This window comes from Perna viridis, chromosome 4 (assembly GCF_037379345.1).
Source record: "Perna viridis isolate PV_CMFRI_1.1 ecotype Kerala chromosome 4, ASM3737934v1, whole genome shotgun sequence".
Lineage (NCBI taxonomy): Eukaryota > Metazoa > Mollusca > Bivalvia > Mytilida > Mytilidae > Perna > Perna viridis.
This window is the reverse complement of record NC_142448.1, coordinates 14770200-14786366: the sequence shown is the minus strand read 5'-3', so window position 1 is coordinate 14786366 and position 16167 is coordinate 14770200. Positions and strand designations below refer to the sequence as shown.

At 32.2% G+C, this 16167-nt stretch overlaps 1 protein-coding gene and 1 long non-coding RNA gene across 3 annotated transcripts; one reads left to right on the top strand and one right to left on the bottom strand.

The window, feature by feature from the left end:
• Positions 1 to 4910: 4910 nt before the first annotated feature.
• Positions 4911 to 10705, bottom strand: LOC148619006 (LYR motif-containing protein 1-like). Of its 2 annotated transcripts, none has more exons than XM_088578481.1 (5): positions 10663 to 10705; positions 9590 to 9744; positions 8769 to 8829; positions 8298 to 8329; positions 4911 to 6548 (listed from the first exon to the last, which is right to left on the bottom strand). In XM_088578481.1, exons 2-5 carry the CDS (start codon positions 9740 to 9742, stop codon positions 6435 to 6437), a joined length of 360 nt encoding a protein of 119 aa, XP_088434607.1. In that variant the 5' UTR covers positions 9743 to 9744; positions 10663 to 10705; the 3' UTR covers positions 4911 to 6434. The 2 variants fall into 2 exon arrangements, with proteins under 2 accessions (XP_088434607.1, XP_088434609.1); XM_088578483.1 differs by lacking the exon at positions 10663 to 10705 and adding an exon at positions 10250 to 10413.
• On the top strand, positions 8279 to 15155 carry LOC148619005 (uncharacterized). The gene is made up of 3 exons (XR_015921505.1): positions 8279 to 8482; positions 14522 to 14633; positions 15015 to 15155. It is a non-coding gene; the product is annotated as an uncharacterized LOC148619005 (long non-coding RNA).
• Positions 15156 to 16167: the final 1012 nt, after the last annotated feature.

Genomic DNA, 16167 nt, shown 5'->3' with positions numbered 1-16167 from the left:
AATTTTAGTAAATGTGTACAATTACTAAAACTCGTAAGAGGTACATGTATATGATGGGTTAACCCAATCCAGTGGTAAAAATATTAAGCCTCCGATAAAAATACAAAATAACAATTTATGGACATGTTTTGTCTCTATACACGCAGCCTGCATATTCGTCTATTAAATGTCGAAGAAAATTATTATGATTGTAAATGCTGACCAACTTAAGGAATGGATGAATGACGAGGGTCACTGATTTTAACCTATTTCCCGTGCAAAGGTGAAATTCTTGGTCATACGTGCATTTAATTATCATCTGACTTAAGTGATAAATGTCTCCTACATAGCAGACCATTCATCAGTTCTGTCTATTTCATTGTAGGCTAGATCAATATCAAAATATGCATCTAATTTTGAATGCATACACAGATTTTTTACGGTGTACAGTAAATTACAATGGCAAACATATAAAAAGAATAATATAACATGTATTTAATGTTGAGCTGATTTGATTAAGTTAGTAAACACCTCTTAACCTAACCATTTTTTTTGCGTACGATCCACACGACCAGACTCCTGTTCCTTATTACAAAAAAAAAATCCAAATGTGTGATTGCACCAGATATGATTATACCACTATACATAATTCTTTATTTTGACTACTAATTATATATAAAATACAAATTTTTCCCCACAAACTTTTTGACTTAATTTTTTATCAAATGTGTAAGAAATGATAAAATACTAGTTGCCAGACAGTGATTTTATATGAAGTTATGAAATAATAGGTACCAGACAGGGATTTAAAACATCGCACCTATCCCTAAGTATACAGATACTATTTTACCTCATAGCATTACCTACTCTTAGAAATTGACCGAAAATTAAGGAAAACTATTGACCAAACTATGCAACAAGCGGGATGACTTTTCATTCCGTATTGTCAATACCCTACACGTGACATTTTATGAGAAACTCATCGTGTGTTTCTTGACAAGCAAAGGAAGCTTATCTTAGCAGTGCACCTGGTCCAAGCTCCAAGTTTCTTTTAGTGGAATCTGGGTAGCTAATTTAATTTCATTTCCTTGAACGTGTTATCTTTTGTTGTGTGTATCTATTTTTTCCTGTCTAGTATTTGTCCTTCATGCTAAAGTAATCAAGGGAACCAAGATTCTAGCGGAAATCAAAAGAATAATCCAGGGACAAAGACCAGACATGGAAAACACAACAAAGAACACAAAGTAATTAAAATAATACAAAGTAACAAATGTAAATGATCCTTGGAATAAGAGTTAAAATTAATAATGAAAGTATAACTGAAGACTTTCCTTCTTACATAGATGTTTTTTCAGGGAGACAGTCTTTGCCCTAACTTGTTTAATGTATGTATCAATGATGTAACTAATATATTTGATAACTCTTGTCCACCAATTTCTATTGGTTCAAAAATTATTGACAGTTTGCTGTATGCAGACGACTTATTGTTGATATTTGAAGTAAAGAATGACTTCAGAATAGTATGAACAATGTTTTGAATACTGTAATGAACGTGCACTTGACATCATTACAACTATCAAAAATCCAAAGTTTTGATATTTAATAAAGGAAGTAGAATTCCTAAAGCCAACTTCCACTTAAGTGGATCAGAAATATAATTTAAAAAATACAAGTATCTTGGTGTTATATTTCGTGTAAATGGTAGTTATAATAATGCATTAAAATAACATCACACCCGAGGCCAAAAAAGCTTTTTTCGAATTAACAAATATATTCAAAAATATGCCTGGTGATGCTGAAAAGTTTGTATATGTATCTGATTACACTGTTAAAGCTGTACTTCTATATGCGTAAGAGATGGTGGCCGGGTATATTAAAACCCTCATCCAATGATAACCTATTTGAAAAGGCTTACAAATATTTTCCAATAGAGAAACTTAATCTATGTCTGTGCAGATATATTCTATCTGTTAATAATAATAATAATAATAATAATAATAATAATACAACAAACAAACAAACGGAATTGGCATTGTATGGTGAGTTAGGCAGATATCCAATGTATATTGATGTTGTTTTATCTATGTTGAAATATTGGACAAGACCTAAAATGATAATCTTTTATCACTTGCAGATAATCGACTTACATGGTTAAAAATAGTCAAAACTGCTGGTTACTGGTTAACCTCAACTCAAAAACATTCTTAAGAAATTTTGATATGCTTAACTCTAATAATCAAGAATCAAATCAATTTTAATATATCTTTGAAAAACATGTGACATTCAAAAGATAGTAAAATCTATGAAGATTTTAATTTGAAACAAATTGCTTTCAGAAACTTCTAAGCAGTGAGAAGTTGAGAACATATAGAACATACAAAATATTTTCAAATTAGAAAATTATCTCACTAATATTTACAATGAAAATAATAAATTCAACATGAGTAGATAAAGAACCAGCAACCATAAGCTGCAACTTGAATTTGGTAGATATACAATACCAAACCTGTTTATGAAAGAACATACAAGAATCGTCCCACTGGTGAAATTGAGGATGAAAAGCACAATATGTAGTTACAAGACGAGTCTATATTGATGGCTGCCATAATAAGAACACTTCAATATTTCCATAGTTTATAATAACAGTAAATATATTTGGTCGATGAGAAACGAAGATGCCAATGTATACAGAAATATTTCCATCTTTTTAAGTCATAGTATTTTTAACAAAAGTGATAGCAGGGAAAACTGAAAATTGACATTCTTTGAGTTCAGTCATTCTTCCAGATGTGTGTACATAGGAACTTGGTTGTCTCCTTGGTACTTGGTATTGTATGTAGTCTCTATATACTCGTTTGTGTCAGCTATATTCTCAATATATATGTACATATGCATTGATATTGTTCTCTTATGCTCCATACGAGTTTTCTTTAATGAACTATTCTTTTGATATACTCTGGAATCTTGATTACCTTGACAACTCTTTCAGTGAACAAAATACCGGGAAAGCTGACCCAAGTCCTTTGTTTATAGTAAAGGACACCCTAAAAGTTTTAATGGCTATAGTATATGAAACTGCAATCTCCCAGGAGCCTGAATCGCTCACCTGGTGAAAGTTTGTCTTTCAAGAGCAATAAATTTATCAAGTTGTTGTCCAACAATTCTGACTCAACAAGACTTTAGTAGGACTATCTTAAGGATCATTTCAGCGATTGAAAGTTTATATGCGAAAAAATACTGTCTGATACCTCTGTTCTATTTTTAGTAATGGCGGCCATGTTTTTTCATGAATGAACAATCCAAATTTGTGTGGGATACCCTAAGGAAAATAAATGCCAACTTTCATTTAATTCTGTGCGATGGATTTTGAGAAGATTTTCAAAATTGCACATTCGAAAATACAAAAAAAAACTGTTTCAGGCGCCGCAACTCCTACATCGGTTGACCAATCGTTTGCAAATTTTGGCATAGGTCCGTCTCATGATGCTGAACAATATTATCCTAGCCAGAAATTTGCTCAAGGCAACGGTTTTGGAGTTATTTCCAAAAAAAACTGCCACCTGACCCTATGTTCTATTTTTAGTAACGGCGGCAATGTTTTTTCATGAATCAACAATCCCAACAGTCATTTTGTGTGGGATACCCTCAGGAACATAAAGGTTACAGACCACCAATTCAACCAATGAGCATTCGGAACGTACGCAAAAATAGTCCTACGCAGAAATTACCCCTGTTCCTCATAGTGCTGTGAAAAAAGTTCTCATCTTATTTAAAAAATTTAAACAGTTTCTGAAAGGAAAAACATTTCTGTACATTTTATAGGTGCATTTTGCTTCTTGTGATGTGAGGCCTAATCTCCATAATGATTTTTAAATATACCCCTATCTTGTGAAAACACTGGGATTTCCCATGCTATTTATAGACCCTTCACTTCTGGTGACCAGTACTGCACTGCAAGTCTGCTAACCCCACATGCCATTCTGAGGATTGTGAGCTGACATATGTAGAATCATGCTGATATATAGTCCTCTGCAGGTTAAAGTTAAGGTAAAGTCCAGAGAAGCCATTGAATATTGTGAAATTAGCATAGAAGCCTATGGAAAGTGGAATTGGTGGTTTTTAGCCTAAATGCCAACTTTCATTGAATTCTGTGCAATGGATTTTGAGAAGATTTTAAAAGTTGCACATGCGGAAAAATGCCAAAAAAAACCTGTTTCAGGGGCCGTAACTCCTACATCAGTTGACCCAACGTTTTGAAAAGTTTGGCATAGGTCCATCTCATGATGCTGAACAATTTTACTCTGCCAGAAATTTGCTTAAGGCAACGGTTTTTGAGTTATTTGCAAAAAACTGGAATCTGACCCCTACGTTCTATTTTTAGTAACAGCGGCCATTTTTTTTCATGGATCAAAAATCCCAACGGTCATTTTGTGAAGAACACCCTAAGGAACAATCATGCCAAGTTTAAAACCTGTCAGTCCAGTAGTTTCAGAGATTTTTAAAAATTTGTCCACGACGACTTCGACGGACGCCAAGTGATGGCATAAGCTCACTTGGCTTTTGGGCAGGTGAGCTAAAAAAATGATATCGTTTGCGAGTATTTTACTTGGTTTATGCACTAGAAATCATAATTTTTGAGTCGACAGATTCCCTATTTTGACTTTGACACATCTACGGACAAATTTATTCTTTAAGATTTTCTGTCTGAAGGACAATGGTTTCTTAAGTTTTAATGCTGTGATAAAAAACAGATGTGAAACAAAAAGGTATGCATGCAGAAAAGCTGTGCAAATGTATACTAGCAGGTGCCATCCAAGTTTGTTTTATTAGAATAAATGACATAATTCTGTGAGCTATGATGTTTTTCGTATTTCAATTTATGTAAATATACATCTCAGGGGCGGAAAAAGTAACAAAAATAAAAACACACATTTCAAAAATGAAATAAAGTTTATTTATCACATATGCATACCATGAACGTAGTATAGGCTCTGAAAAACTGGCTCCAAAATTGTTAAAATTCAGGAGTTTCCCTCAGGGCTTTACCTTGCTGGACTCACTGGGGGCCTTGAGCGACCACCCCCCCCCCAAGACCCTTCGCCGTAATTTTGCGAACAACTAAAACGGACCTAGCTACGCCCCTGCACCTCAGAACTATTTTCAGTATACTTTTGTACAACAGCCAACATTGGGATTGATAGAATCATTCATAAAACTAGGCTATGCAGGAAAAAAACACATAAAATGGTAAATTGTAAATGACAATAAGAGCGGAAATACTGTTATAAGACCATTACAGTACAAACTTTTACTGGCGCATCTATAGAGAATAAAATCTGCGTAGATCTGTATCCTTCTAGAAGTCAATTATGACAACGCATCAATTGTTCATAATATGACAGAGTGAAAGTACAAAAATCTATATAAGGAAAGGCTCAAATGAGAGAAGATGAATCAGCAGACATTTCATTTAAATCAACAAATGGCAGTTGTACAATGTGCATTACTAGGCAGCAGACTGTTTAACCTATGGCTATATGATAGGATGATAAGACCTGTAACCTATATTTACAGTTGGTATCACAAAAACGAAGCCAAATACTTATAGATATAGCTCAACCGAACATAAATGCAAGGAGACCATGATCAAAGAACGAGGAACAAGATATTCACAACCTGAACAAAGACCGACAATACGCCACAAAGAAAACACAATAAAAAAGGAATACCAGGGGCCGAGGGTCGCTAACTTCTGGTCTTGTCACATCAAAATCACTGTTCAAAGTTTCATCCCCCTTGAATGTGACACGTTGGCTTGGGGAGTTTTACCCAATGCCAAATCAAATGCCTACATCAGGAGATAAAAGAAACTTACGGATAGATAGATGGATGACTTACGGACAGAAGCACTAATGGACACACTGATTGACAGACGGACAGACAGTGAGTGGGGCATACCAAATTTTATTTTCAAAATATGTTCATCCATTATTTATCTTAGACTAATTTTTAGTTTTCCAATAAATGAATTGTTTCTAATTTACTGAAATTGTGATAATTAAATGCATTTTAAAATAAAGGAAAATACCCTTTATCTGCTCAAAATTGACTTGATTTGTTAGTGATCCCTTACAGAATCAGCCACTATGTTCTTGACTTGGTACAGACATTAAAAATTTCTAAAAGGTAAAATAAAATGAAATTATTTGATATTCCTGCTAAAGACACATTTTAATAATATATCAAAAAAATTATTTACACATTGCTTAATTACATATAAACAAAGAACTTTCAGTTTACTCATCTAATGGTATTCCCAACTGAAAACAGAAAGACGTGTTTCAAATTGTATGAAGTTGATTCAAGTGGGACATATAATGGTACACACCCTATTTACTGAAAGTTTATAGTTAAGCACTTTCAATATTACAAAGCATACAACAGATAAGCCTTTGTTACGTTTCATCGTATGACTTTAAGTAAAGAGGTTTGGATTGTTCTAAAAGTCTTTTTTGAGCCTTTTTCAATTTCTTTCCTGCAGGAGGTAGCAGTGTCTGTGGAAAATTCATCTACAATATAAATGTAAAATAATAAAAAAGCAAATCACATTGCAAACAACTAACAAACATTAGTGAAAATTGGTAAGGCATGATTGATACATCTGAAGAAAGTTGGTTTCTTAAAACCGTGATATATGGACAAACATTTCTGTGTGTCAATTTATGTCTCCTGGTTAAATTTTTCCTTCAAAAAGACATAATTTGTTGCCTTTCAAGAGCAATAACTCTAACAAGGATTCGTCCAAAAACTTTGATCCCCCACAAACCTTTGTAGGCCTTATCATAAGGATAATTTCAGCAATTATCATAATTTTCAAGATATTGACTGAAAACGGTTAAAAAAATATCACTTTTCACCTTTCAAGGCAATAACTCTTACATGGAGTTGTCAGACAACTTTGATCCCTGAAGAGTTTTGTGGGCCTTATGATAATAATCATTTCAGTAATTGAAAGAATTTGGCTAAATCTAACAGTTTTGGAGATACGTGCTAAAAACTAAAAAGGGCAATAATTCCAACATGGCTAAACAGATTAACACAAAAATTTAACCACAGATAGATCTTATTATGCTGAACACTTTTACCCTGTCAGAATTTGGCTACACCTAACGGTTTTGGAGATATATATGAAAAACTGCTGTCTGACCCTTTGTTCTATTTTTAGTAACAGTGGCCATGTTTTTCAACAGATCAAGAATCCCCACATCAGTACTATGCAGGATACCCCAGGAAACATTCATACCAAGTTTGGTTCCAATTGATCAAGTAGTGTCAGAGGAGAAGCTTTTTGAAAGAAATAACATCAAGAATAGCAAAAAACGTTGAAAAGGGGCAATGACTCCAACATGGCTAAGGTCTCACTAACCACTTCCGGGTCAAATGGCCACCCCCCCTATGTAGTACCAAAATCACACTGAACCTAGACATGTACATTGTAAGTGCATTATTTGTGTATGTTATGCTTAAAAGTAGACAAAATAAAGCTGGGAATGTGTACTTTAAAATCATATATGCCATGCTGTCCGTTAGCAGAAAAGGTAAAAATGTGGATTTTCAGTATTATTTATTCAAGTAAGATTTGTGAAGAATTTCTACAATCATCGTACCATTAGCATAATGATTTTGGAAGCCTTATTTTCCAAGCTTCGCAATGGTATGCAACTTTAAGATGTCACTTGTCCTGGGATCTCAGTGTGAATCTTTGAAAATTACTTTTTTAACATGAAAAGTAATGGAAATGTTAGAAGTGGTTAGTGAGACCTAAGCAGATTAACATGAAAACTTGACCACAGATAGATCTCATCATATTGAACACTTTTACTCGTGTCAGAATTTGGCTAAACCTAACGGTTTTGGTGATATATGCGAAAAACCACTGTCTGACACCTATGTTCTATTTTTAGTAACAGCGGCCATGTTTTTAGACAGATCAAAAATCCCCACATCAGTTCTATGAAGGATACCCCAAGAAACATTCATACTAAGTTTAGTTCCAATTGGTCAAGTAGTGTCAGAGGTGAAGATTTTTGAAAAATTGTTAACGACGACAACGGATGCCAAGTGATGGCAATAGGTCACATGGCCTATGGCCAAGTGAGCTAAAAATTATTGGGTCATGGGATTTATAATTCATGACTTTATTATGTCATAATTATCATCTACCTGTACCAATACAATGTTGTTGGGGATAAAGTCTAGATTATTATATCAATAGGAAAGATGATAGCTTAATAGACAATGAGATAATAAATACTTACAGGTCTAGGATATGGTGTTCTATAATGTATTGCTGAAACAAACATAAACAATTGTTTACAATCAAACATATTTGATTTTATACCTACACATAGCTTGTTAGTAAGATTTATTCATAAGAGAACATCTCTTCTGTCTTTGTTTTGTTTCCTGAGTTTGTTCAAGAAAAATTTTCTTATTCATCAAAGTAAGTAAAATATATATATATAGTATTATTATGTTTTTAAACAGTTTATGTTCATGCACAATGAATCAATTGCATATTTATTATAATGGTAAATATATATTACCATTTATAATTATTGTAATTGTTATATTATTACTATTAATTATTATTGCAATCATTGCTTTGACAGGTAACTTCCATTTAGCTTTGACAGGTAACTTCTAAGTTACTTACAGGCATGTAATGAATGACATTTAGTCAATTGTATTGTATAAAGCCTTAAATTACATTACAATTATCTACATACCCATTTCGAATCTTGTCTGAGCTTCTTTGATGTGCTCTTTTATCTCCTCCTCATTTTGCAACTGTAATAAAAAAGATTTATGAAGCAAATACAAGTACATACATACTGATCTTTTTATTTTTTCTAACACAAATATTACAGAAATGAAGTACACAAATGAATCCACCAAATAACAAATCAATTCCTGAAAAATGATCGTACCAGTGCCCCTGGTTTTGTTTATAGGTCAATACTTGTGCTTTATATGTACTTCTATCAACAACTTATGAACTTCTTACTACTCCTTTGGTGCTGTATGTATTGTGTTATGATAGCCAGCTTTACTTTACATATCTCAAATGGGGTAAGGAATTATTAATAGTAAGCACATACATGTCCAGTACAAATAATTATGATTACCTAGATATCTTTAAAGATTAGATACATTTACAAAGACACAAATATTTATGAAAAATGCTTTTATCTCATTTTCATTACATGATTGTAACCATACACAGGGGTGGATACAGGATCTCAGGTTAGGGGCCGTAAATAGAATTTAAGAAAATTTTGTGGGTAAAATTTGTGAAAAATTAAGATTTTATGCAAAAAAAATATTTTTTTTTAATTCTACAGGGGGCATATGTCCGGCACGCCAGCCTTTGGATCTGCGTCTGATACATGTTGTGGCATTTAATACAAAAGTTAAGTCAAGAAATTTTTTTGTCTTAGATTGACTTAATAACTACATGAAACTTATGAAATCCATTTCAGTAAAACTCTGCTGTTATCAATCAAATGTCTATACGTTTACATTATTTAATAACCAAGCTGCAACACACTTCTTTATTTTTATGAAATAATGTTCTTGCTTCGTGCATCATGTAACTTTGTTCTTTTGCAACATTTTCAATATCAGCTGTAACATCTTTCCATCTTTTTGTTAATCTAACTATTCTTTTGTACAGGTTTAGAACATCTCTTCTTAATGACATTCCTGAAAGTAAGGGTCAGGTCTATTAATGATTTATGATGATCTTTAATTGAAAGTTGACAGATGAAAACAGAAATGTTTCATTTTCCACCGATTTATTTTTGTTTGAATGCTAAAAAACATTTTCTTTCAGTTCAGTAATGATGTTTGTTTGTTTGCTTATTTTTGTTGTTGTTTTTCATTTAATAATATTCTTGTTTTAACATTTGTATTTACCACCATTCTTCATGCTTCACTTTCTGCAAATGAACTAAATCTGAATGTCAATAATTTGTTATTAACATTAATAAGAGTGACTTCAACAAGAAATAAAATAAATGAATTATCAATACTTATAATCAAATTATAAATGTTCATAAAGAATTTACTTTTTAATATCAATAAACAGATAAGTAAGCCTTTTTGTCCACATTTGGCTTGCCATAATTTTCCACTTTTAGACAAATACTGAATAGACAGGACAATATCAAACACAAGATGAAATCTAACTTCCATCTACAATAGTCACCTGTTCATGATATGAACTGTGTTATATCATTTTCTAGCTCAACATGCCCAAACACAGTAATGGACCCTTTTGTGGTAAGTTGACGAGCTCAATATACACTTACGCAGCGTAGGGCTTTGGTAGAACTAAAGTAATTTCCACACGGAAGTGTACAATGAGCTTGCTCTACGCATGCTTATCGACTATCTTTCGGTAAGCAAAAAGGGTATATTTGTCAAAGTAAGAAGGCTAAGTAATTTTTTTTTATTTTTAAGTCAAACCAAGTACATTAAATCTTTAAAATTTGATAACTATAAAAATATAGAAGATACATGCAATACACATGTAAAAGTATCAATATGTGTAACTAACAAACAAGGCGTATTATATTATACATGCATGTACATCAGGGACTTTATATTGAATGTACCAACCTTGTAGGCCTTTGACTTCGTAGTTACTATAGTAAACTGAACAACGAATCCAAAATTAAATTTAACGAAACGAAAGAAAATCGGCTAAGCCCGCGGGAGAGGGGAAAATACAGCGAAAAACCAAAATCTTCTGAGTAAGATATTGAAATCGATAAATATCAACAAATAAAAGTAACCACAATAAAATCGAAATTAGGAAGCCTCTTGCGTTTTGGAAACAAGATACTCCGGATAATCAGATCATGACGTTTTCTGAGGCAGGGAGGCGAGCAAGCAAAATAAAAATAAGCTTTACAAGATGGAATATTAATTAAACCCAATGCAACAAAGTTGCGGGGTATAATGTTTTTTATCCGTCTGTCGGTCCGCCCATGTGTCCGTGCATTTGTCACAACTTTTTCTCGCCTGGATAGCGACTAAAATTCATTTTTTACCAATGTCATTCAAACTTTGTTGAATGATTAGTAGTATAAAAGCTTGAATGGGACTGTTTTTCAGAGAAATTGGTAAAGGTTGCCACTTTTTCGGGGGAGACTAAGTTAAAAAAGTTAATTATTTAGGTTTGTCGCTTGGATATCTCCTCCATCGTTTGCGAATCTGGTTATGACATTTATGTATGGCACTTCCAAAGATAACCCACGAATCACACATTGCTTTTGGGTTCTCTTCAGTTTGTTTCCTTTTAAAATCAGGTCAACAGAATTGACAATAAATAAAGATGATGTAATATCTAATAGTTTCCCATGTGAAATACTTTTCACCGAAAAATAAAAAAAAAAATAGTATCAAATGTAACCCGGGAATATTTTATAATAGTTAAATGTCTTCCATGGCTATTAAATTACTTCCATGCTAAACATTATGATGATTAAACATAAAAGTGTCTGGAAAGGGTTTTCTTAAAGGGTACTATAAAAATGTATGGCTTGGTTTGTTTGATTGTTTCTTTTCGTTTCGTTTTGTTCTGTTTTGTTTTGTTTTGTTTTATTTTTGTTTTTTGTTTTTTTTTTGGGGGGGGGTGTTATTGGTGTTAACGATTTGGAGTTTTTGATACGACACGTTATCCAGGAGGTTTTTAGAAATTAATTTTCATCCGGGATATTTTCAGATATTTACTAGTATAAGTATCCTGGATGATATTTCATGGGGTGCATGTTTCAAATATAGCTTTTCATTCAGGATATTGTATAATTGATAAAAACTATCGATAGACCCTTTTGTACTAACTGTAGGATTGTCGACGAGCATGCGTAGAGCATGCTCAATATACACTTTCGCGAGGAAAATTCCTTTGTTCTACCCAAGCCCTACATCGCGGAAGTGTACATTGGGCATTCTCACCAACTTACCACAAAGGGGCTATTTGATCAAAATTATGAATTCTGTTCACTCTTAATATTTGAATATATGAATATTATGAAATAATATCCAGATTACAATTATGAATTCTGTTTACTCTATGTGAACTATTTTCTGGATATATTTAATACTGTAGTATTGAACTATATCATTTGTAAAATAAGGAATACCTCTAGCTTTTTCCTAATAAATTATAGTAGATATCATTGTTAAAGTAGTGGAAACAATTCGAATAATGAGGAAAATTCTAAATAGTGAAATAATATCCTCTGAAAAAAATTTAAATGATTTCCACAGACAAGATTTCATCCGGATAATATTATGTCTTACAGTGATTCCCTTCGTCTGGGGGAAAACGAATGTAGATGCTTACCCTCTGTCTGAAAAAAAGTTCTTGTACCATAGACATACTTACCTTTACAAATACAGACCTCCACATTAAAAATATATGTTATTTTTTTAAGTGAAAACATTCACCTATAGGTCTACAACCGAGTTGAGAAATAGTGGGTGATATGAAAATGCTGTCAAAGGCTATAAATATTTTCATTCCATTTTAGTATTCTAATTGTAAGATACTGATGAAGCTGGTATAAACGTATGAAAAGTGTGTAGTTTTATAAATTCATCTTCATTGCATTTTTCATTCAACCCGAGTGGGTGTAGTAAGTATGTTTATAAAAATACGAAAACCTGGTCATCCTTCATACAAATTCCGTTATTTCTTTCTCTGGATGTCATTTTTTGTCATAGTTTAGTTTTTATTTAATTTCGATTTCATATATTTTTGAGAAGATTTTTCTGGATTTCGTTTTTGGTTCGTTTCTCAGTTTTCTCTGACTTTATGTTGTTAAACATAAAGTAAAATCTAGAGAATAACGAATGAAACATGAAGCGAAATTGAGAAGTTAGTTCAACAACAAGGATATTGTAAAATATAAATAAATAAGGATGTTAAAAGCAATACTCTAAATTACGTTTGAACTCGTGGTTGATTTACGTGACCGGGGCTACAATCAACTTTTTTGCCAAAGTTCCGAAGGATAACTTCCGGTCAATAAAAAAAAAAAAAAAAAAAAAAAAAAAAAAAAAAAAGGAAAATGCAGCCCATGGAAACACAAGTTCGGAATTCTCGGACTTTTACATGACTTTTGAACTGTAACCAGACTTCCGAACGGTATTTTGTGAAAAAACCATGCTTCAGATTGGGGAGGGGGGGGGGTCGTCTGAATTTGAGTTTCGTGTACTCACATATGGACATATATTCCATCAAAAAGTAAGTCACACATTTAGGTGGATATAAATGAACATGAAAATCGTAGTTTGAGATAATTCCAAACCTTCTACAAAATACACCTAACTATTTAAAATTTTCTCCATTGTGTTTTTTTATCAGCAGCTTGCTTATGAACTTCGGCATATTTGTCGCTAAATTAATGTTTTATTTGAGTATATTTTTTTTCATTTCGAACATGACGGTTTGTTTTTATTTCAATTGTTTGCTATATTTTTTTTTATATATTTTTTTATACATCAAAAAATTGATTAGCAAAACGAACGAATATTAATGATATGCATTCATTATTGTTTACAGTGCCGCCATGATGAAAATACAAATATTTTATTTAGCTCGAACACTGTTACAATAATGAAGAATTATGATAAGTAACTTAAGTGTTTATCATATACCATGCATTTGTTAATTATAAATTGTCTAAATCATGTGCTGTAGTCTTAGTAAATGAGTGCAGTTCAAATTACAGGAGATATGGTACACAAAAAAACTTTCTTAAGCCTTATACATGTTCCCTAGTCCATACAAAAATTTTTAAAGACATGAAGAGTTGTGGTTGAGTCAATGACTGTTTATTTTCATTTAAATGAAACAGTCTATGATACAAACTTGTTGAACATGATGAGTTGTACAGTTACTTGATTATAGGGTAACACAAACAAAACCTTATAAAAATCTGTTATTTGTGTATACAGTACCCCATATTTCATTTTTGAGAACAAAAATAAATTCATGTACAAAGTCAAGGAAGCTCCAGTGAAACAAGTATTGCCGAATAGTTGACCAAGAGCAATCAAAAACAATATTTAATGTTTCATGGTATTGTACATGTAAGTCATATGAGAACATTTCAAACATAACTTGAGGTAAACTACATGAATTATATGATTTGGAAATCTAAACATTAACATATACATTTGTATGACCTTATATAAGACACAATTTCCAATTTCTTAAGAAGTATATCGTGCTATATTTTTTTACTTTTTTATTAGATCCATAAATACAAGCTGTTGACTTACATTGTATATCTGTAACTACGGATAAGGAACTAGTTTTATCAGTCATCAGATTTCATTTGCACAGTATGTTGTCATGAACACGTACATTTATACCATAGTCATGACAGTATGATAAAAGTCTATCCGTGTTGATTTTCAGTATCTCTTTCCATATTAAAAGGAAATATGTTTTGATATTTTCCAGAAAATTTTGGATGCAGCCATCATGTTCACCTACATGTACCAATGATACAAGTTACCAGACAAGTCATACATAACAGGAAGGTCTATTCAAATGAAGTATGAGAATAGATTGTGTAGGTATTTAAGGTTCTGTATACAATATTTTTATGCCTTTTTTTTTAAATTAATATTGATTTGGGGTGTTCCAAAGGTAGGAAACACCTCTTTTGTTGGGAAATGTTGGAAGTAATGTGGAAAATTTTTTGCAAAAATGAGGAAAATAATAGCTTGGACCCTCACTTTCACAGTTCCCATGACACTTAAATGAAAGTTGTAACATAGATGTAATATTTTAACATAATGGGATGTTTTGTTTGAAGAAAATAAAACATCCAATGAGCCATATAATATAGGATTTACTTAAATAGAGGTCTACTTCAATACAGGAATCATGAATCACAATAACTTTGAATATGAGTATTATGTATATTTATTACTGATTTTTATACTTCCAGGTCATCCATAGCATATATATGACTGAAAAGAATTCATACATGTAGAATTTAGATGATCTTCAATGCTGTTCAAATCTCTGCTTGCACTGTAATGAAAGCTGATATGAAGCTGAAGTTTGAATATAAAGATTTTCAAAATCATATTTCTTATGCAAATGTACAAGGTTTAAATGTGTTGTGCTTCAAAAGTAAAAGTCACTTTCATACATGTATACAATAACAGCCATGTACACTTCTTGACAGTACCACCCTGGAATACAACCTAGAATCCCTTGCACTGCAAGCTGTCACTCTATCAACTGAGCTAAAAAATTACTTCATTGTTTTCTGTAGATTAGGTTGATTATGGTCTTTTGTAAATAGTTTTACTTTATTTGTTTTTGGGCCTTTTTATAGATTGCTTAATGGTATGTGGTTTGCCCATTATTGATAACCATGTGGTGATTTCACTTGTAGAAGCTTAATCGTTACTTGCTTGGTTTTTTGAATGACTATCTCATTGGCAAACATTAATGGTACTTGTATTTAAGTTTTCTATTTATGACTAGTGAGTGCTAAATCTTTCACTGCTTCTCAAACAAGTAATTTTGTGTAAAAACTATTTGGCTAAGCAACTGTTGATTCTGTGAGGTAGCACTATGAAACCGCCTCAAAATGTCATAATAGTAGAGTAGTATAAAGCAGGATCATTTCATACAGTAAAACATTCTTGTCTTGAAATGCAAGAAATAATTGCAATATGCATTGAAACCACAACCAATCAATGAAAAAAAAACAAGTTCCATGGGTAAATAGAATAAAATATAAACATTCACAGACATTAAAAATTTTGAAAAAGAAGGATTTATTGTTGAATTTTGAGCTAATCATAATCATGCCATGTACTTGTACCTATAATTTATATTGAATTGGTCTGAATTCATGGTTTCCTTGTATAAACTCTACAGACTGGTAAATTGTGATTTTTTTTTGTTCACAAGTTAAGAGAGATGTTGAGGTGAGGATAATCATACCATAAGCTCATGATGCACCTGTTTAATAGGACATTTTATCGAATGATAATTATTAGTCAACTGTGCTGGTAATACCTGTTCATTGATCAGAGGGGGTTGGCACCCCTCCTTTTTACCAGAAAATTAGTTATTTTCATGTG